The sequence below is a fragment of the Lynx rufus genome, unplaced genomic scaffold, assembly GCF_022079265.1.
Source record: "Lynx rufus isolate CCGP_SWC_20201006 ecotype Redwood Valley unplaced genomic scaffold, mLynRuf1.p SCAF_11, whole genome shotgun sequence".
In the NCBI taxonomy this organism is placed as follows: Eukaryota; Metazoa; Chordata; class Mammalia; order Carnivora; family Felidae; genus Lynx; species Lynx rufus.
In genome coordinates this window covers 24,055,194-24,077,112 of record NW_025814825.1, presented here as the reverse complement: position 1 = coordinate 24,077,112, position 21,919 = coordinate 24,055,194, and the positions used below count along the sequence as shown (strand labels likewise).

General features: G+C 39.8%; 1 protein-coding gene across 1 annotated transcript; it reads right to left on the bottom strand.

Annotated features, from left to right (window-relative positions):
- Nucleotides 1–2,112: 2,112 nt before the first annotated feature.
- On the bottom strand, nt 2,113–20,818 carry GHITM (growth hormone inducible transmembrane protein). The gene is made up of 9 exons (XM_047073062.1): nt 20,708–20,818; nt 19,142–19,306; nt 17,823–17,922; nt 16,461–16,572; nt 15,679–15,820; nt 12,388–12,496; nt 5,906–6,094; nt 4,831–5,002; nt 2,113–3,551 (listed from the first exon to the last, which is right to left on the bottom strand). Exons 2-9 carry the CDS (start codon nt 19,268–19,270, stop codon nt 3,467–3,469), a joined length of 1,038 nt encoding a protein of 345 aa, XP_046929018.1. The 5' UTR covers nt 19,271–19,306; nt 20,708–20,818; the 3' UTR covers nt 2,113–3,466.
- Between the last annotated feature and the right edge of the window lie 1,101 nt (nt 20,819–21,919).

The following is a 21,919-nucleotide window of genomic DNA, read 5'->3' as shown; positions in this document are numbered from 1 at the left end:
CAGAGCCCGACGCGGGGCTCGAACCCACGGACCGCGAGATCATGACCTGAGCTGAAGTCGGCCGCTTAACCGACTGAGCCACCCAGGTGCCCCCCCCCTTTTTTTTTTATAAACACTAACATTCTAACACTCTAAGCATTTTTAGCAAAATCTCAACCCATTTAATTTGTACAGTGCTTTTGATTCTCAAACAGGATTTCAGCCCTGTGGCATCCATCAAACTTTCCAGCTTGATTGACTAAGATGTTCGACTCTACCCCTTCTTGCCAGCCATATGACCTTGTGCAAATATCAAACTTTTGTGGGCTTCAGCTTACTCCTTGGAAAATGGGGATATCAATACCTAGCCCAAAGTAATCTTATGATTTATGCAAAGGACTTAGCATACAATAAGTAAATAATACAATTGAATCATTGGCAATTAACAGCGTTATCTGTACCCTCCTGCCATACTAGAATGATACAAATCTTGGGTATCACTCAGTTTCAAGAACTTTAACATGGACACACACCCTCTGTCCAGATGAACAATTTTAAAGGAAACATGCCTGCCTTTCTTCCCACGTTCTAATATTTTCAAGTACGCAGAAAACATTCAAGGGTTCGAGGTCCTGGCACAGAACACACACACCTGTTGTGAGCAGGAAATCAGGCTTCCAGGGAACTGCCATTTCTTGCCATCCTTCCCTGCTTTCCTACTCTTCCTCCAACATACTCAGGCTGTGTCAAACACCCTCCCTTTACTATGTGCTGAAACAATTGTTTTCTCTTGGAAGACTTCCTCCTGGCACACCTTAGAAACAAAAAGCTTTGTTCACTAATGGACCATGTTTCCCCTGGGTTCAGGCACCATGGTACCTGACACACATGATTTTTCTTTTTTTTTTTTTTTAAGTTTTTATTTAAAATTTATTTTGAAAGAGAGTGAGTGTACGCGCAAGTGGGAGAGAGGCAGACAGAGAATTCCAAGCAGGCTCCATGCTGTCAGTAGAAAGCCCATGAACCGTGAGATTGTGACCTGAGCTGAAATCAAGAGTCGGATGCTCAACCAACTGAGCTAACCAGGTACCCCACCACACTCCTGTTTTCTGACTGAATGTTTAGGATACCATTCTAAAAAACCAAAAGGGCCTTTATTTTTTGATTTTTGAGAGAGGGCGCAAGTGACAACGGACAGAGAGAGACAGAGAGACACAGAAGCGGGGCTCATCCGAAGCAGGGCTCAAGTCCACCTGATGCGGGACTCGAATTCACAAACTGTGAGATCACGACCAGAGCTGAAGTCAGATGCCTAACATACTTGAGTCACCCAAGTGCCTTTCTTTTTTGCCTAAAGCCTATCCATGTGCAGGTCTTCACTCTTCCCTGTTAGGAATGTGAAGTAAAGACCTTGATGGCATGTTAATGGGAGTCTAGGAACTAGTGATCTTTTTTTTAAAATCATTTTAGATCTATTATTTTATTTTGTAAGTATTCACATTTTATATAACTCACTTTTTATACTGCAGTCTTCCTTGTCTTAGCAAAGTCAGAAAAAGTGCTGTGATAAACTAAACTGAAAAATAAACTAAAAACAAAAAAAAAGACATACCTTATTTTTCTAAATAAACTTCTGCCTGATACCCATTGTTGAAATTATAGCATTTTGTTTTATGTGATACCACCGTAACATAGGGATATAAACTTTGGACTCTAAAATGTGACTAAAGACAAGACCTTTAAGACCACACTGACATTGTATAGGGACTAAAGTAGAGAAGGGAAAAAACAGAATTTGGCACTTAAGATTTTTCTCAAGACAACACCCACCCTGACCCCCTAACCCGCAGCTGAAGCGTTTATAGAGCTAAATGCCCACACATTTCAGAATCTCAATCCTAGGAGGGAGGCTCTGTTACCATCTTCAAAAATGGGCACAGAGAGATTAATCTGCCCAAGGTCACATAAGAAATAAGTGGAAGAAGTGGGGTTCAATTAAAGGCAGTCTGGCTGTAAGTGTTGTGGTCATAATCACCCTGTACTCTACATACTAGGGTAAGACAGCACATGAAACAAATCCTCTATCCAAATAGTATGCGTATGGTTCAGCTGGAAAAATTACAGACCAATCACCACCTGGCTGGAACATTTATTAATTCAGAAATAAGCATTCTATGTAATTTGAGGTGGTTAGAATAGTTACTTCTGGATTACTGTAATAAATATTTGTCAAAAACACCAATCATCTCAATAATCATACACACTTATTTCATTCATTAAGAACTTCCAAAAATAACTCTTCTGTATCAAAAAAACTTACCAATATCACAACAGTCAAGTAATCGCCCATGCAGAAGAGAAGGAAAAGTCTGCTGGGGGAAACTCTAACAAAACACTTTGCCCATTATAGTTTTGATTGATATAGTTCATGAAGAAAGACTAGCTATGCTCTCCTGTGTTTTTAGTGCTTAGTCTGAGAGGAATGCAAGAAACCAAGTCCTGAGAGAAAAACTGCTTTCATAATCTTAAGTGTAAGCCACAAACAGGCTTTTCTAATAAAAGCTTCAAAGCCTGAAGAGATGAAGAAAGGCAAGCATATATTCTCTTAAACATTTCAATAAATATGCAAAAAAAATTCAGCAATTAGGAATACTGTGTTTGTATATTTGAAAATGCAACAGATTTCATGCTTTGAATGTTTCATCCTGAGAAGAATTTTAAGGATATTTTGCTCCATAAGGTTTAAAAGTAAAACTTAAACATATTTAACTACATGTCAGGAATTCTCCAGATGATTAACATTCTCAACTGTCCTAACAATGTCAAACAATGAAAAGCCAAACACGATCACTTCTACATTGTAAAGATAGCACTGAGAAAGAAAGGAACATTGGGAGAATGAATCACCTAGATCTTTGTTTATGCTCAATGCTTTTGATTAAGTTCAAAAGATGAATGTGAAAACAGCAATGATTAATTTGTCTCCAAAGAGCCAGACCCCTCTCACTGGCTCACCACCGACACAAGTGCTAAGTATTCAAAGAAAGACTGAAGGTGATCCTTTGCTTCTCTCTGGTCCCTTTACCAAACTTCTACGTCACTTATGACATTACTTAATATTTCTGCATTTCAAAAAATATGCAGCAAAACAAAATCTGCTAATTTTCACTTAAATAAATTTTAAAACAGAACAGTTAAATCCTCACAACACAAACCTTAGTTTTCACATTCATTAAAACATTTTAGAATTACTCACACTTGAGAAACTGGAAATGTGTGTGCTTATTTGGAAGAGAACAACTGAATTTATTCTTTAGAAGAGAAAGCAGACCTGAAGCATCAAATCACCAAACATCTGAAACCTGCTGACAAGTCTTATCTTCTACACATCAGTGAAAGCTGCTTATACAAACTATTCCGTGAACACCTGCCCCTATTAAACAAATAAGATATCCGAGGTACTGGAGAGGTCAGAAGCTGAGTTGCTTCACTTCTTTCTGTTGCTTCCAGTTGCTAGAATACTGGCAACTCGCATAAATATATTTAACGTATCCATGTAGATTCCCAGCATCCTGGAAAAGAAAATTACGGCCTATTATAGATGATGTAATTCTAATAACTCTAAAAGAACTATTTCTTAATCTAGAAAAGAAAAGCAATACTATTTGTCATAGGTACAGCATATGAAATGGAAATCAGAAAAAGAAAAGATGCCAACTAAGGAAGGCTCTGAAAACAGTCAAGATTTTCCTTGGCAGATTAATCTTTGAAATGTTAAAGGGCAGTTTTAAAAATCATTATTCTACCCTCTGACCCTCTCTTATGAGTGTAGTATCTTGCAGAAACACCCTGTAAGATAGGCCAAGAAATAATTAAAACAAAACTAAAGTAGCACCTTCATAAAAATGTGTTAGACACAAGTCTGGCATTTTTAAATATAATATCCCCTCAAGGAAACCCCCCACCACCAACCAAAACCTGTTATATATCTGTGTTACAGCAGCATTTTTTAAAAAAAACATTAAATTTTAGCTTCAAAGAAACAAAAAACAAATTACTTGTAAAAATGTGATAGAAAACATGAAACCCAACAAAATTGTTTAAATAAAATAACCTACTTTGGTGGAGAGGCCAAGAAAAGAGAAAAAAAGTGTTGTTATATAACAACTGTACCACAAAACTAATTAACAAAAGTAGGTAAATATTTGGACTTAACTGAATATCTAAATTAAACTTAGTTACAATATAATCAAATGTTCTGTGGATACATAGCTTACTAAAAAGATACAATAGATCAAACAACAACAGAGATCGTAAAATTTGACAAACCCATTACTGTGGGTTGAATTCAAGATATGTTGACATCCTAATCCCTGTACCTGTAAATGTGGCCTTATTTGGGAAGAGGGTCTTTGCAAATATAATCAAGATAGGAGGGAAGATGAGGTTAATACTGGAATGGGGTGGGCCTCCACCCAAAATGACTGGTGTCCTTATAAGAGGTGACAGAGAGAGACATACGGGAAGAATGCCATGTGAAGACAGAGGGAGAGATTGGAGTGATGTACCTATAAGACAAGGAATGTCAAGGACTGATGGCCAAAACAAGAAGCTAGAAGAGAGGCAGGGAGGATTCTCTTAGAGCCCTCAGAAGGTATCAACCCTGATGACACCTTGATTTCAGATTTCTAGCCTCTAGAACTGCAAGAGTGTAAATTTCCATGGTTTGAACCACTCGGTTTGTAATATTTGTTATGGTAGCCCTAGGAAACTAATACGACCATAAAACAAAACAGACCATAATAACACAAACGTCTTGTGTAACAGAGACAAGACATGAAGACTACTTACGAATTGATGGGATCATATTTTTGGACTCCATATGGTGGCACTATTTCTGCACGCTTGATTACTTTCTGTGTATCATACAGAAGAAACATGCTGAAAAGAACTAATCCACCATAAATTGCCACTGAGTACAGAGTGGCACCAGCCACAGTGGTGGGTGGAAGAAACATAGATCCTGGGAGGAAAAAAAGAAAAAAGGACTCTTCTCTAACTGGATTTATGATTAACATTTCTTTAAAAAAACCTTTTAGTGTACTGCACAGATAGGAAAAAGACTGACTATATGCACCGTGTAATTTTATGCATATTCAGTCCAAACCCATGATACTTATGCCTGTAATGGGTCACTTGCCCACATTACAGAAAGGCTCTTGCATGTTCTCCAGACGAACTTTCCCATTTTAGATGTATTGTGTGAAACCCAAAATAGTTTACCATGATGCCAAATAAGAAAATGCAATCTAATTAGTGTTTGTCTTTTAAACTTTTTCTTTTATTTAATTTTTTTTTTCAACGTTTATTTTTTTGGGGACAGAGAGAGACAGAGCATGAACGGGGGAGGGGCAGAGAGAGAGGGAGACGGGGGAGGGGCAGAGAGAGAGGGAGACACAGAATCGGAAACAGGCTCCAGGCTCTGAGCCATCAGCCCAGAGCCTGACGCGGGGCTCGAACTCACGGACCGCGAGATCGTGACCTGGCTGAAGTCGGACGCTTAACCGACTGCGCCACCCAGGCGCCCCGTCTTTTAAACTTTTTAAAATAACTCTTGGGGCACCTGTGTGGCTCAGTCAGTTGAGCATCTGACTTTGGCTCAGGTCATGATCTCACAGTTGACAAGTTCGAGCCCCATGTCAGGTTCTGTGATGATAGCTCAGAGCCTGGAGCCTGCTTCAAATACTGTGTTTCCCTCTCTCTCTCTGCCCCTCCCCTGTTCATGCTCTCTCTCTCTCTCTCAAAAATAAATAAACGTTAAAAAAATTTTTTTAATAACTCTTAATAAGTTCCCTCCATTAGGATAGCTGAGTACATCAATGGTTTTCGGATACCAAGAAGTGAATGTCAAAGCGCAGTAGCTCACCCAGTGATGACACAAAGACGACACCCAGGCCCACTCCCAGGGGCGCTCCCATGTTCAGAAACTTCTCACTAGGTGCGCACATGGCCACAGTGGAGAGGCCTCCCACGATGCCTGCCGTGTACCATGCAGCTCTGATGAGAAGAGGCCCCCCTAATATTGTCAGTGGAGCCACCACTGCACCCATTACACCTGGAGAAAGAGCAAGTAGTTAAGTATTGACTAAGTAAGAACCAAAAAGAAAACACCACTTGTAACTAACACACCATCTGAACATCACGTACCTTATGGTTAAACAACAGGACTACAACATCTCTCCCTTATTTAGGTGATACTACCCCCAAATTCCACACCCCAAACTTGTGGCTATCCAAATTCAAAATCACAACACTATACCTAGTTAAACAGTCTCAACTCAAAAACACAAACATTAATTTGGCGTTTTAATAACTTTATCAAATTCTACATGGTTCATTATCTGTGTGTGAGCCTACTGGTATTCTTCATAAAATTCATATATATGTAAGAATTGAGACAAAAAGGCTTAAAATGACTAACTCAAGGTCAAACCTGCTGCTGCCAAAAGGGAACAAAGTAAAATGAGAGAACGCATATATGATGTTAATCTTAAGATGCAGGAACTTCAAGGACAGACAGCGTTGTTTCCTTGGGTAGAAGGGAATGTCAGCTCGGTTTGTAAACAGTAATTTTAGTTGTCAGATATTTATCAACAAGTTCAGGAAAGTTAGTGAAAGGCACCAATAATTTAATCAGCAAAGGTTAAAAGAACACCTTAATTAAAAAAAATAAATCTCAGATAAGGCATTATTTCAGTGCTCAGAACAAGTTGCCCTCTTCTTACACATTAAATGTGCAGAGTTTAACTCAGAATAGGAGCTATCTTCATCCTATAATTTTAACAGTGTGTCTCTTTTGTGAAAGTAACATTTCTAGATCAAGTAATAAGATATTATCGCATGATAATGAACTAAAAATAGCTTTTGCTGTAAGAAAAATACTGAATAAAAATTCCTCTATGACATTTCTATTAGGATTCCCATCAGTTTTGCAACTGACAGCAAAATTTTTAGCAAATTTTGTGCAGAATCCACAAAAAAACCTTTATTCTCCATCATGCTCCCCACTTTACTTGCCCCAGGTAACTAACTCCCTGTCCCAAAATTTGCATTAAGCCACAGGCAGAGGATGAAAAAGTGTCCTTCCCCCCACCCCCCTCCCTATACTGGTGCCAGCTCTCTGCTCCAGGTTCTCCTGACCCCATTAGCCACCAATGGCCAGGAATAGGAGGGGGCCAGGAGCAGGAGGTAGAGCTGGTACCAGGGAGCAAGAATGAGGCCCTGCCTCCCTCATCATGCTTTCACAGCACCCCCTTGTGGAGCCCAATCCTCCCCTGGCTCCCTAGGGTCTAGCCTGGTGGTCCTGTTTTCCATGGCCTGCCCCTCAAATGGTCCTCTCCTGTGTGGGCTGACCCTGTCAAAGACAGTTTCTCGAGTGGCCTCAACGGCAATGATACACTTCTTTGGTTTTGTCATTCTGCATGGTTAGGTTCATTGGAGGTTCTTTTCTTTTCTTTTTTTTTTAATATGAAATTTACTGTCAAATTGGTTTCCATACAACACCCAGTGCTCATCTCAAAAGGTGCCCTCCTCAATACCCATCACCCACCCTCCCCTCCCTCCCACCCCCCATCAACCCTCAGTTTGTTCTCAGTTTTTAAGAGTCTCTTATGCTTTGGCTCTCTCCCTCTCCAACCTCTTTTCTTTTTTTTTCTTCCCCTCCCCCATAGACTTCTGTTAAGTTTCTCAGGATCCACATAAGAGTGAAACCATATGGTATCTGTCTTTCTCTGTATGGCTTATTTCACTTAGCATCACACTCTCCAGTTCCATCCACGTTGCTACCAAGGGCCGTATTTCATTCTTTCTCATTGCCACGTAGTATTCCATTGTGTATATAAACCACAATTTCTTTACCCATTTGTCAGCTGATGGACATTTAGGCTCTTTCCATAATTTGGCTATTGTTGAAAGTGCTGCTATAAACATTGGGGTACAAGTGCCCCTATGCATCAGCACTCCTGTATCCCTTGGGTAAATTCCTAGCAGTGCTATTGCTGGGTCATAGGGTAGATCTATTTTCAATTTTTTGAGGAACCTCCACACTGTTTTCTAGAGCGGCTGCACCAGTTTGCATTCCCACAAGTTCATTGGAGGTTCTATCTCTGGAGCTTTTATCCCTGGGGGGTCTGGCCCTTGGCGGCTTGGTCTTCCAGAGATCCTGGCCACCATGCCGTGCCAAGGTCTCATCCCAGATGCCACGGTCCTCTGAGAGATACAACTCTCGTGGCCTAGCTCTTTGGCAATCAGGCTCTTTGTGTTCTAGCCCTCTGGGAGACTTATCCTCAGTATCTGGGTCCTCATAGAGTGTGGGCACCTGATTCTTGGCCTTTTCAGAATAGTAGCCCCTAAGTTTGAGGCCTTTGGGGGTCTGGTCCTCCAGGACTTTTTGTCAGCTTTAGGGAGGTCCCTCCAAAGGTCTGTTCCCCACGGTCTGGCTCTTTGGTGAGCCTGTTCTCTAAGGGCTGGTTATCTGATGGTGTGGGGAGCTGTGGCCCAGCCTCCCTGTAGCTTTAGCAAAACTTTTAAGTTTATTCAGAGATTTTTCAATGATACTTTCTCATAAAAATCTTAATGGTAATAGATGTCTGCTGCTTAAGGACATTATTAATTACAAAACTAACAAAGATAGCTCACCATTATTATTGTGAACAAAAACTAACATTCACCAAACTGGTACAGCCAGTTGTATGGAGGTTCCTTAAAAAATTAAAACGATAATTACCATATGATTTAGCAATCCCACTTCGGGGTTTATAACCAAAAGATAGGAAACCAGGATCTTATACAGATGTCTGTACTCCCATGTTCACTGCAGCGTTACTTATAATCTCCAAGATACAAAAACCAAATTGTCCTTTGATGGGTGAATGGATAAAGATGACATGGTGTATATACACAATGGAGTAGTATTCAGCCATAAAAAAAATGAGATCTTGCCATTTTTGACAACACGAATGGACCCTGAGGGCATGATACTAAGTGAACTAAGAGAAAAACAAATACCATATGATGTCACTTCTATGTGCAATCTAAAAAAGTCAAACTCAGAGAAACAGCATAGAGTGGTGGTTACCAGGGGTAATGGGGTAGGGGAAATGGGGTGATACTGGTAAAAGTACAAACTTCCAGTTGTAAGATTAACAAATCTGAGGACCTAATACACACATGGTGATTACAGCTATCACTGTATCATCTACTTGAATGTTGCTAAGAGACCAGATCTTAAATGTACTCTCACCACAAAAAAGAAATGGTAAATACGGAATGGAGGTGTTAGCTAAAGCTATGGTGGTAGTCATTACGCAATATATAAATGTATAAATCAACCAGTTGTACATCTGAAAACTTACAGTATCACGTGGTAATTACATCCTGATAAAGCTGGGGGAAAAACACAATTAGAATAGTTTTCCAATGATCATTTCAGTAATTCCTGCATAGTATCACTTAGTCCTGATGAAGACCACAGCTGTATCTGCATAGTGCTAAACATCTGGATGAAAAATGAAAATGGAATGCACTGGGATGTTAATATTGGTCAAAAGCCAACTCTGATGTCCCTTTAATACTGTGAGGGGGTGCCCTTGGGTCACCTAAGCTTCCTTCAGTTCTCAGCTCAATCATTCCAGTGAATGAAAGAGTGGACACGGGTGCCTGAGTGGCTCAGTTGGTTAAGCATCTGACTTCAGCTCAGGTCAACATCTCATGGTTCATGAGTTCAAGCCCCACATTGGGCTCTCTGCTATCAGCACTGAGCCCGCTTCAGATCCTTTCTCTCTCCCCCTCTCTCTAGCCTTCCTCAGCTCATGCTCTCTCTTGCAAAAGAAATACACTTAAAAAAAAAAAAAAAAGTGGATACAGGGCTAGACTTGAAGAAATAATACAGCACTTCCTGGCATACTGACCTCACATAACTTAGCTTCCTCATCCACAAAACAGGAATACTAATGCCTGCCTGCATAGCTTAAAATAGGTAGGTATATATGAAGCATAAAGCAAAAATTGGCATTCATGCTGTGCAGGGAAGGTTTCGCATAGCAGGCCTAAGGTTATCTTTACAAAGACTTGCTTGCAGGGCTGGTCCTTGGCTGGGATTTAAGAACTTGGCACTTAAATCATTCTCTGGCAGGGTTAGACTACTTGTGCAAACAGTTAAGAGTTATGCTGAAAGTCTGTTTTCCTTCTGGAATCTGTATTTTGGTAGTTGTTAGGAAGGTGCCTACATGATTAGCCCTTATTAAAGCCTGTGGGTACCAAGTCTCTAACGGGCTTCCCTGGGCAGTAACACTGTATGTTACTGCGCTTTACACATCCTTACTATGTCCCCTCAAAGAAGGAGGGAGCGCACTGAAAGCCTGTGGATGGATTTCTCCAGATTCTGTCATGTGTCCTTTTGATGTCCTTAGCTCTGAGTACAACTATATGCTGAGTCCTATGACTCCTTCTAAAAAAATACTGAACAAATGGGTAGTGTTGGGGGTCCCCTCCAATACATTAAATACCTCAAGTAATTTATACACTACAGTATCAGATTAAAAGGAGTTTTCTAAGCAACCCAGATAGAAAGCCCTTAATTCTAAGCTCAAATTGAAACAACATGACTATTTTAATTCAATAAGTCACTAAATATTTACTACTTATCAGAGGTAAAAACACTGAACCAGTTTTCTCAAGGAACTCAAGTGTCTAAAATGGAAACAGGTGCAAAAGTCCATTCACTGGACAAGATACTATAATCCAGAGAATTATAACTGTAACATAAATGCTAAACTCAGATGGTGAGGATTTTGGTGTTTTAATGAAAGGATATACATTTCATACTTAAAAACAAAAAGCTCTGTATACTACTGTGATATGCAGTTGTCCCGAAGCTGAGTAATCCTTAAATATTTACAGATAGCACTCAAGAGATATTACATTTTTAGAAGTACACATATTATATTTTGGATAAAATTTTTTTTAAAGCAGGTTATTGGTACTAGAAAATACTGGACCACCTCCCTCCATCACAAGGACTTTGTCCTGTAAAACTCCATAGACAAAATCTATGGTTGAATAACCTCAGGCCTAATAGTAGAGAGTTGAAAACTGAGACTGTGAAGTCATGTGAAGTCTCATGTTTACCAAAACAAAAACAGCACATAATAATATGAATGACATAGTTCGCACTGGAAATCTGGCTCACTGGGTGCCAAAAACCTAATTTCCATTTACTAACCCACGTAAGAAACATTTCAGAGCCTGCTTCCAAGAAAGTTTCAAGGAAATGCTCATAAAACTTGTCTTAAGTGAATAAAAAAATAAAAAGGAGAAACAGATCCATAAAAACAGAGAACGGATTGTTGCCAGAGGGGAGGCGGGAGGATGGGCAAGATGGGTGAAAGGAGTGGGAGATACAGGCTTCCTGTAACAGAGTAAATCACAGGAGTAAAAGGCACAGCATAGGGAATATAGTCAGTGACACTGTAATAGTGCTATAAAGTGACAGATGGTAGCTGCACTGTGAGACGTATAGCATAATGTATACAGAACTGGAAACACTATGTTGTACACTTGCCGCTGTAACATTGTTTATCACCTATACTCAAAAAAATATATAGAAAAAAATCTGTCTTGTTTTGAGGTAGAGAACACGTATCTAAGACACACTTTTGCTTCTAGGTCTAGTTGGTTCTTTATTCAACCCACAGATAATGGCAACACTTTATCTAAACTTTAAAATATTTGTGTCTCCATAATTAAGGGAGATATCACAACATATACCTAAAAGGATATTAAAACTGTCCTGCAATACCAGGGAGTGGACAGCCTTTGCCCTGTCCATGGTAACTTTGCGCTAAGACCCATCTAAATAATGACCCAGTTAACTGTATCAGAGACAAAGTACACTTCCAAAGGTCTTTCTTATTGTTTTCTTTCTTCCAATGCTCCATTGCAAGATCCTGTACTCCTATTCTTTCTTGTGACTTACCTCCTCCTTTCCTTCTCCACCCTCATTTTAAAATTTTTCTAAAGATACACAAGAATAATTCTCAAGTAATGTGTATCAGGTTTGAAATGCTTCTAGTATTAGGCAAAATACATAAAGGAAATCTCTACGTGTATTAGACTGTCACAGGAGGCCAAGTATAATACTGGGATGTCCATGGTCTTAGTATCTGAATAATTATTTTTTCAGAGTAGAGATCTGGCTATAATACAACCACTATTAAGTACAAAAAACTGTAAGTGTTTTCTAAACATGAGTCTTTATTAAATTATGCACAAGTCATTCACAATTGTAAAGAACCACCAAAGAAGACAGTAATGAAGGTTATTTAATAAAAATTTAAAGTTAGAACATACCAGAATGTAGTAACCAAGCAAGATGCTTTGGGCCTGGGTTCTGGTCATATGGTATTGACTGTACCAGCATTCCAGCTCCAATCATGGCTGCAAAGGTGGCACCAATTGTCTGAAACACACGTTACTGAGAAAAATCAATCCTTATATACAACAACAAAGGAAAAACCCTCAAGTTCCAAGTTAAGCTAGTCCCTCCAATAAATTTTGTTTAAGAAGATTAAGGATAAGGGCGCCTGAGTGGCTCAGTCGGCTAACCATCCAACTTGGTCATGATCTTGCAGCTCAGGTCATGATCTTGCAGTTCGTGTGTTCGAGCCCCATGTCAGGCTCTGTGCTGACAGCTTAGAGACTAGAGCCTGCTTCAGATTCTGTGTCTCCCTTGCTCTCTGCCCCTCCCCCACTTGTGCTCTCTCTCACTCTCTCTCAAAAATAAATGAACATTAAAAAATTAAAAAAAAAAAATTAAGGATAATGAAAACTGATCTAGGAGGGGACAAGAGTGTCCCCTACTGTCACACAAAGTTTTGCAGACTCTTCAAGTGAGTATGTTGAGCTCTGATTGATAACATGACCTTTTAAAAATTGTATTCTTCCTAGACAGAGACCTAACAAAACCTCTTTAACAATCCCAAAATAATTAATTGTATTTATTTTTGCATAGCAAACTACATTAAAAAAAACTTGTCATGATACACCAATTAGAATATATACATAGCACACTGCCTTGAACTCCATCATTTGCTTAACAAAAACCTAAAAAACAGAAGCACATGGAAAAGAGAATAAGATTCTACTTCTCTATCCTCTTAGTTTTCTAGCTGATTTGGTCCTCCGTCCCTTTTATCTTACATTTCCATTGTTATGACACTTAAATACTTCTTGTGCATATAGAAAGAAATGTACATAATAGAGAAAGACTGTAATGAACCTTTAGGAAACCTGAAACAGAAACTGCAAATTTGCTACTCTTCGACAGAAAACAGCAGATATCTGGTAGCCCAACTACTCAAAAAACAACAGATTGTGAATGCTTTTGGTTAGATGTCACTAATCCCTTGTGTGACCTAAGGCCTGCCTCCCTCCTCTGCATTATCCATCTGAACACAGGCACGTGAATGTTCAACCTCAGATGCAAAGTACAGATAAAAACAAAACAGCTATTTTTGCTGAGAATGGGAAAGCCTTTACTCATTAACAGAAAAAAGCACAGAGTTCTACTAGATCACTTTCCAATGAAGAAATAATTACTAAAATCCACTTCATGCATTTCTTCATACAAATGCAAGGCACTTACAGGGTATTTATCACAACTGTATTTTTTTCTTTTAAGGTCCTTCATGTTCATGACCCAGTTCCATTCTTTGCCTTTCACCATTCCATACTCTACACTCCAGCTACAATGAAATAGTAGGGATGCGAATATGACCCCATTTCGTGCCTCTTTAATTCCGTTTATTTTGCCTAATTCATTTGAGTTATTCAAGGATTATCTCGTCCCCTGGAAAGTTATTCTGGGAGGTACCCTGACTGCCATGAGCAGTGTCAGAAGCCTCTCCTCTGTTCCAAAATCACTTGGTGTCAACTTTGACATTATTTGTGTGTATGTCTGTCCCCCCCCAAAAATCTTCATCTTCCTCTCTGTAGCACCTGCCTGGCTTTCCAAATTTTTTAATTTAAGTAGTTCTAACAGCAGGTAAGAGTAATCTTATGCCGAAAGTAAGTTGAGAATATGGCCCAAGCACAAACACTTCTTTGAAGTCTTATTTTAGGGGCTAAACTCTTTGTATACTTAAATTTTTCTCTTATAACCACGTTGCTTTGTTAAAAATCATTGTTTTAAATTATTTGCCTGATTAAAATGTACATTCCTGGTGAGAATGCACCGTGCTTATTCTGTGCTTTCATGAAGTTCTAGGCTAGGAGATTCAGGACACCCATCTGAGAAGTAAGATTCTAAGAATACTGAAGTGTCCAAATGGCCACACTACCCTAAATGGTTCTTCTTTGGAAAGTACAGATTTGGAAATCTGTATGATATAAACGGTCCCATCTCCCATTCCCTTCCAGTCTCAAACTCATAGCTCACATTCTTATAATCCTCCACTTCAGATCTTGAAAAGCCCCAGCTGGTACAGTTGCTTCTTGTCTCTTCCATTTGACTTCTTAGAACTCAAAGACAAATCGTATTTTCTGCTGTTCCAGTATCTGCAACCGCTTCTCACTGATTAGACCCGCTCCTCAGTGTGGCAACCAGACACTGTCTGATTGTGTCTTCTTTACACTCTAGACCTCAGATACTCGAACTCCACTCTGATGTTTTCTTCTAATGTTATTTGGAGGAGAGAGAGAGAGAGAGAGAGCGAGCACGCGCGCGTGCACGAGGGTGAGGGGCAGACAAAGAATTCCAAGAAGGGATTCTGACACGGGGGCTCAATCCCAAGATCAGGAGATCACGAGCTCAGCCAATACCAAGAGTCAGACACTTAACCGACTGAGCCATCCAGGCGTTGCCCTCCACCCCAATGTTTGTTTACTTGAGAGACAGAGTGAGTGAGCACTCTGCGGGTTTTAATGACTACCTCTTCTCCTTTGCTCAAGCTGTTCTGCAAACCTAGACTACCTTTGTTCTCTCCTAAAATAAAAAATGATAGCCTCCAACAGTTCTGGTGAAATAAACGTCTCTTTCATGGAACTTCCCTACTAGTCCAAGATAAAAACAGTCTTTCAACTGATTTTACACTTTCTACTTCTCCTTGCACATCCTTTACCACTTACTCAAGTTCATCTCTTCAACCAGACAGTAGAAAAATAGCTACCACTTTTGAAATCACTATTTTTTTTATCCAGAAAAATTAACAAATGCTCAAGAAACACTCACTGAATGTAAAACCCTACACAGGGTCAGGAAAGTTCAGAATGTTAGCAATACATATTTTCCACTGATTTCTAAGATGGCTTTGCATCTGCCCTTTTTTTTTTTTTTAATAAAATTGCTATAAAATACAAGCTATTTGATAGCTGCTTCTAGGTAAGTAGGATATTCCTGTATGTTTGGTTTTCAACCCCTTTACCAGTATTTAAATATACACTCAACTAAGAATGATAGCTGATTTATCTCAGAATGTACTTCCTACTTTGTCTCAGCTGCACTATTAATTCAGATTTGAACAACCTGTCAATATAGTAAGGGATTCTTTCCATTTAATCCACTTCCCCCCACTCCCGGCCAATATTTTTTGCCAAATCTTTTGGTATTTAGTGGAAAAGGAAAACAAAAACAAGCTGACTTACCACCCAAGAGCCTCTCATCATGAAGTTCATAAGCACAGGAGTTCTGCTCACTGCCAGGGCGGACAAAGCTGTTAAACCAATACTTCCTGCTAAGTACATATAGGTAGAATGAATTCTATCCTTCACATACTGAGGCCAAATTCTGTAAGAAACACAACATGGTTCATTTATGAAAGCATGGATATAAATTTTGGTTCAATTATTTATTTGCTGGGAAACTTTAGGAAATATCAATTTACTGCTATCGTATTCACTTCATTTATCATGGAAATAATGATGCATGCATTGGAGCTATCATAAAAACTAAATGATATAAAACATAAGAACTTTGGGGCACTGGGGTGGCTCAGTCAGTTAAAAGCATCTGACTTTTGATTTCGGCTCAGGTCATGATCTCACGGTTTGTGAGATAGAGCCCAGTACTGGGCTCTGTGATGACAGCGTAGAGCCTGGCTGGAATTCTCTGTCCCTCTCTTTCTGCCCTTTTCCAGCTTGTACTCTCTCCCTCTCTCAAAATAAAGTTTAAAAAATAAAAACATAAAACATAAGCACTTGGCACATCTACAAAAAAAACACATTTTCTCCTTGCCTAAACACATATAACCTTGGTAAAAGATTTTTACTTAAGTTTGAACAGATGCCAAAAGATTTCATTTTTATTCATGTATATTTCTATACAGTTGGAAGACTAGATATAAAATATTCCAAAAGTGGCAAAAGGGAAGGATGAAAACCAAACTGGAATCTTTAAGATTAGAAATGTTTGGGAACAATTTACTTACACAGCCTTTTCAATAGCTCCAATCTCATTAGACATTCCCAAGCCATAGTAGCACAATGCTCCAAGACCAACAGCAGCCCCTCCAGCAATAAACCATCTTCCCATCTGATCAACTGCAGAGCACAGAAGGAAATGCGCGTTAATACAGTCATATCTTCACTAAATTGAAAAGGGATGGTAAGCTCTCTCTAATATTTACACGAGGAAAATCAAACTATATACCATACTCCTTTGTAAAACCATACTTAGAATATATAGGGGTATAGCAATGGTCTTAAAATTAGGGCACCAGTAAAAAAGGACAATGTTAAACTAAGTGTAATAATACAGAAAGGATCAGACTTGACTGGCCTTTAATTTCACTCCAATGAACTTTAAGGAGGCAGTATATCTGTGGACATGGGAATACTTCTGTAATAGTGTTTTATTCCTAAGAATCGGGGGTACGTTCTCAAGATATTCTTAAAAAGATGAAAAAGAAATGTTAATAATCATATCACGCTGTGTCTAAAGTGCTATTAACAAAGATGATGCTTTACAAAGAGAAAGAAAAAGGAACCAAAAGTGTAATCAATATTTATGCAGCGGAATCAAGGGAGAGGATGCTCTAAAACAAGAGCAAGAGAAACAAACAGCTTATCAACTCTAATTGGCTGGAAGTATTCATAAACAGCGTCTTACCCCCTTTAGTATAAATTTGCTAAGATTATTACTGTGCTGTAGCTGTAGGATTCATACAATTTGGTTTTCAGGGCAAACTTACTTATCAGAAAGAAATGCCCTGAAGGACACTGATTACAACTCTTTCTCATTATAATATATTGACATTCTGTAAAGTTGTTAACAAGCAATAGTGTTGAGTATACGTGGCTAGATGAACAATCTGGTTAAACTTGCAAAGCTGAAATCCAAACTGACTTTGTTAGGTCTGGTTTCCAGGGAGGCCTTATATGAACAACCAGTTAAGAGGACTCTTCTTGAACATTTAGGTTTTTATTAGTATCTGTTTTAGTGATTTTCTCTTGACTTGAAACATACACAAACATGATATGCTTGAAGATTCTATGCAACTTCAAATGAACTTCCTTAACAGATTATATGTTTTTATATCATGTCATACTACTAATCCTTTTTAAAAAATGGTAAAAATAACATTTTCTCTGGAAGAAACATGAATGGAAACCAATGGACCCAGTGTGAAATATTAATCTTTTCTGGGCCACAAGATCCTGAAGAATGATGGATTGCCTTTCTTCCAAGGAAATGCTCATATACGTAAGTTTGTACGTATGTTTAGGAAGCTGTTCATGCATGTAAAATGTATTCACATATTCCAGCTCAAAAACTAAAGACTACTGCCTACTTTTGAATATTTTTTCCATTGATGGTTCCACTGCTGCCTCCTTAAGTTCTTGGACAGTTTTCCCACGCCGGATCCCAACTCTCGTCTTGGTGGCATATTCCTGATATACACGAAAACAAAGACACACAGCACACATACCAAAACAGAATGTTATCAGTAAAATAAAATTAAATCTCATTGCATTAGAAAACTCTATACTAATTTGGTCGTTTCTATGTATGTACTTTCACTACAAAGGTATGTTAGCCAATCTAAAAAATTCAATGTAGACCCTACCTATGGTCTATCTTTGAAGTGATTCACTTAACTCTTTAGTTCACAACTTTATTTCTTAAAGTTTCGGAATAATTGTTTATTTAAAAAACCACAGATTTATATCTCTAGAATTATATTTCAAGGACTAACTGCTAATAAATCTGCATTCAATATGTATTAGCTGCATTTTTTTTAAATCTGGGGAATGGGGCTCAGGAAAGTTATCTTTGCTGAACACAAAGCCAAAGAAAGGGCGGGATGACTACTACCTCTATTTTAGCTGTTTTCAACAGGGAACAGTTAACTCAAGAGGAAAACAGCTGTCTCTTTTAGCCTGTATATATTTCCTTATCTACCTCATATTTCAAAACTTATACTTCTAATGTAAACGATGAACGATAAATCTATTATAAAAGAAAACGGGTTTCTCTCTAACCTAACGGATTTTTTAAAATGTTTATTTATTATTGATAAACAGAGACAGAGCACGAGCAGGGGAGGGGCAGAGAGAGAGAGAGGGACACAGAATCTGAAGAGGTTCCAGGTTCTGAGCTGTCAGCACAGAGCTGGATGCAGGGCTCAAACTCACAAACCAGGAGATCAGGACCTGAGCCAAAGTTGGACACTTAACCCATGGAGCCACCCAGGCATCCCTAACCTAATGGATTTTACCACTCTCTAATCAAAAGCTGAAATGACATTTTTAGTAACATTTCTAGCTACTGGCCAACTGGTAATATTCCTGGGTTCTTCAGCTTTTTACTACAGGCTCCACAATCTCCTGAGCCGTAAGAGCTCTCAATCTCTCACAAATCACTGTAAATTCTCTGAATGAAATTCCAAAAGCTGTAAGAGAAAGTTATAAGAGCTCTTTCATACATGGTAAGGAGGAACAAAATGATACAAAACTAATGGGGAGAAAGAACTGATTTGGGGCATTATCAGGGCTGTTTCAGCGCATCACTAATGGTAAAATAGGGAACTTCATACTCTGTCCAAAAAAAAGAAAAAAAAAGGTCCTAGTGCACAGAGACACAACATGAAAACATTCAGATTATCTTTACCCTGCTGGGTGTTAAGAGCCATTGATGCTTCGTGATGGAACTCTTCACAACAGGCGAGGCCTTGGTGAAAGCTGGTTGGAAAACCCTGGAAGGTAGTGTCCGGAGACACACAAGTCTTGCGGCCAGCATGGTGGTGCACCAGGTTTACCAGGCAGATCTGAAATGCTAGTTACACACAGACAAAAAATAACCCACTAACTGAGGGAATTAACACAGAAGATACAGAGATACGAAAGGACCAATCCTATTTTAGGAGAAAAATGGAAGTGACCTTTTTAAATGATAAAGATGAATTCTCTGTTTATTCCCCGTTATTTCAAGAAATCTATCCCAGAATCCAGTATGGGATGGTTCACCAAAACAGAATTAAATCCCAGGTTGAACAATAAGGTGTATAACTCTGTAGAAGTTATGTATGTAATACAAAGTGAATGCTAATTTCTTAAGACAATTACAGGGTGTGTGATGGCTTTTATAGATACGGTTTTAAGATTTACACCAGAATTCGATGGGAAAATTTAAAACAAGACTCTGTACAACTTTTGAGCAGAACAAAAACGTCATCCAAGGAAGAGATGCATAACTCTTCAAGGTCAGACTGCACTGTAAGGCTTCAAGACCTCAACAGTAATGACGCATTATGAATTTTTTGCTAAACACGCCAAACAGTACTTTCAAAATGTGATAAAAATACCCAAGGTGCTGAAACCACCTAGGATGTGTCTTAAAACGTAGATCCTGGGTCTTAACTCCGGTCCTAATAATTCAATCTCTAGGAATGGGACCCAGGAATAGGTTTTACCTAGCACACCAATAGTTAAGAATCTTTGCTAAAACTTACTTAACCGAGTGTACTTCCAGCTCTACCACTGAGTCTATAAGAGGGTGTACAACACTGGGAAAATACCGAGTCCTTCTAATACTTTCACGTCGTTACATCATCTCAGTACGTTGCTGCTGTTTATCTCCTCAGTCATCGACACATGGACTGGGAAAGAGGCCCAACCGAGTGGCTACCACGTCGCGTAACAGAACAACGTAGAAATCTTGCTTCTGCCACATGCTAGAAATGGCCTCGAAACACTGTTTGCCCTCTGAGACGCCTGTGAGTTAGCTATAAAATGGGTAAGGTATCACCGACTCCAAACCCCAAACGTTCCCGTAAGCATTGATGCAATCAAGCGCCTGGTCCCCTGAGGAAGTTCAACCAGCTCTCTAGACTAGACTCGGCAGCAAGCCTCCAGTCTCCCAGAATCAATGTACAATCCTTATCAAGCACCCCCTTATCTGAGAGAGCGGTGGCTGTGCGGCGGCCCGGCTGCAGGGTGATTCAGCACCTCGCTGCCCCTGCAGAAGAGGGCAGAGGGGGGCGAGCCCCTGCCAGCCTATCTCAGGCCCTGCAGCCGTCGCCCCCATTCACCCGGTCACCCACAGGACGGTGACTCTAACGCGCCGCCAGGCTGTGACGCAGCCTTCAGCTCTCCTCGGATGCACCCAGCGGCGCCGCGAAGCTAGCCATCGTGACAGTGGATCTGCGGTGCCACAATCGGCCCGGAGTGGCCATACCTCAGTCCCCGGTCACCTCAACCGCGCAGTTACCCTTCCGGGCCGGCGATACGCAAACGCGCACACCTCCCTGGCCCTCCGCCCGCTCTTTACTGTCTGTGCGCGCGCAGTCTCCCCTACTCCCTGCGTGACGCAACATCCGGAGAATCGCCAAACACTAGGGACACCCAATCATGAGCAGATCTCTGACGGAAGGGCGGCACGGTAGGGAGGAGGGGTTCCGGGCTAGAGGGGCGGGGCCAGTAGAGAATTGCCGGGAGCGTCATAGTCAGCGTCCATTTTGGGTGTGGGCAGCGAAAGCATTTTGGTCATGTCAGCTGTGGGTAGCGGAGCTAGTCTACGTTTTTGTCTCAACACTTTCACTAGCGGCAGTCACAAGAATTACGTAAAAATTGAAAAAGAATAGTGTGAGGGGAGGGTGGGTGATGGGTATTGAGGAGGGCACCTTTTGGAATGAGCTCTGGGTGTTGTATGGAAACCAATTTGGCAATAAACTTCATATATTGAAAAAAAAGAAAAATAGTGTGAGAATTAAAAATTATTCCTTTGCCCGTCTTTCCTCATGTCGCCTTTTCGCCTTCTCAAGAATGTATTTCGAGATAAATAGTGTGCCAAACGTGGTAGTTTCGAAGGGGAGCAAATTGGTTTCTTGGGTCTGACACCTAAAATTGACTAATGAAATCGAGGAAAGGGTCTAAATCACCCAAGGTCATCGGGCCAGATTTTAGCAGATTTTGTACCACCACTGCTCTGTGACCTCCACACGGCACATTTTCAAGCTTCACTGTATACATACATGTACATGTAGAGTAGGGTGAATAACGACAGCCTCCACCTCTTACCTTGTCCTGAGAACTGTGAAGATGTTTTCATTACTCGTAATTTGTGAAGTGCAAAACCATTTCTCAGCTACACGACAGAGGTTTGGTTTTGTTTTTCGTTTACTTCCTTTTATCCATTACACAAATATTTGCTGAGGCTCACTTTGTACCAAGCACTAAACTAGGGATATTTACAAATGAATGAAACACAACTAATACCGTCGTTTGGGCAAAACAAACAAAATGCCTTTACAGCATTTACTTTCTGGTGGAGACAAAAAAATAGAGAAAATGTTTGGTGGTAAGTACTATGCAGAAAAATAAAGCTGACTGAAGCCCTGGATGGGTGCTGTTTTAGATAAAATGATTAACAACATGTAAAAGTCATGAG

Coding starts and splice junctions, on each gene's coding strand:
- GHITM (XM_047073062.1), bottom strand. CDS start 19,270: ATGCTGGCCGCAAGACTTGTGTGTCTCCGGACACTACCTTCCAGGGTT. Junction 16,573..17,822: donor AATGGAAAAAATATTCAAAA/GTAGGCAGTAGT, acceptor TGTGCTCTGCAG/TTGATCAGATGGGAAGATGG. Junction 6,095..12,387: donor TGCTTGGTTACTACATTCTG/GTATGTTCTAAC, acceptor CTCTTTCTCCAG/GTGTAATGGGTGCAGTGGTG.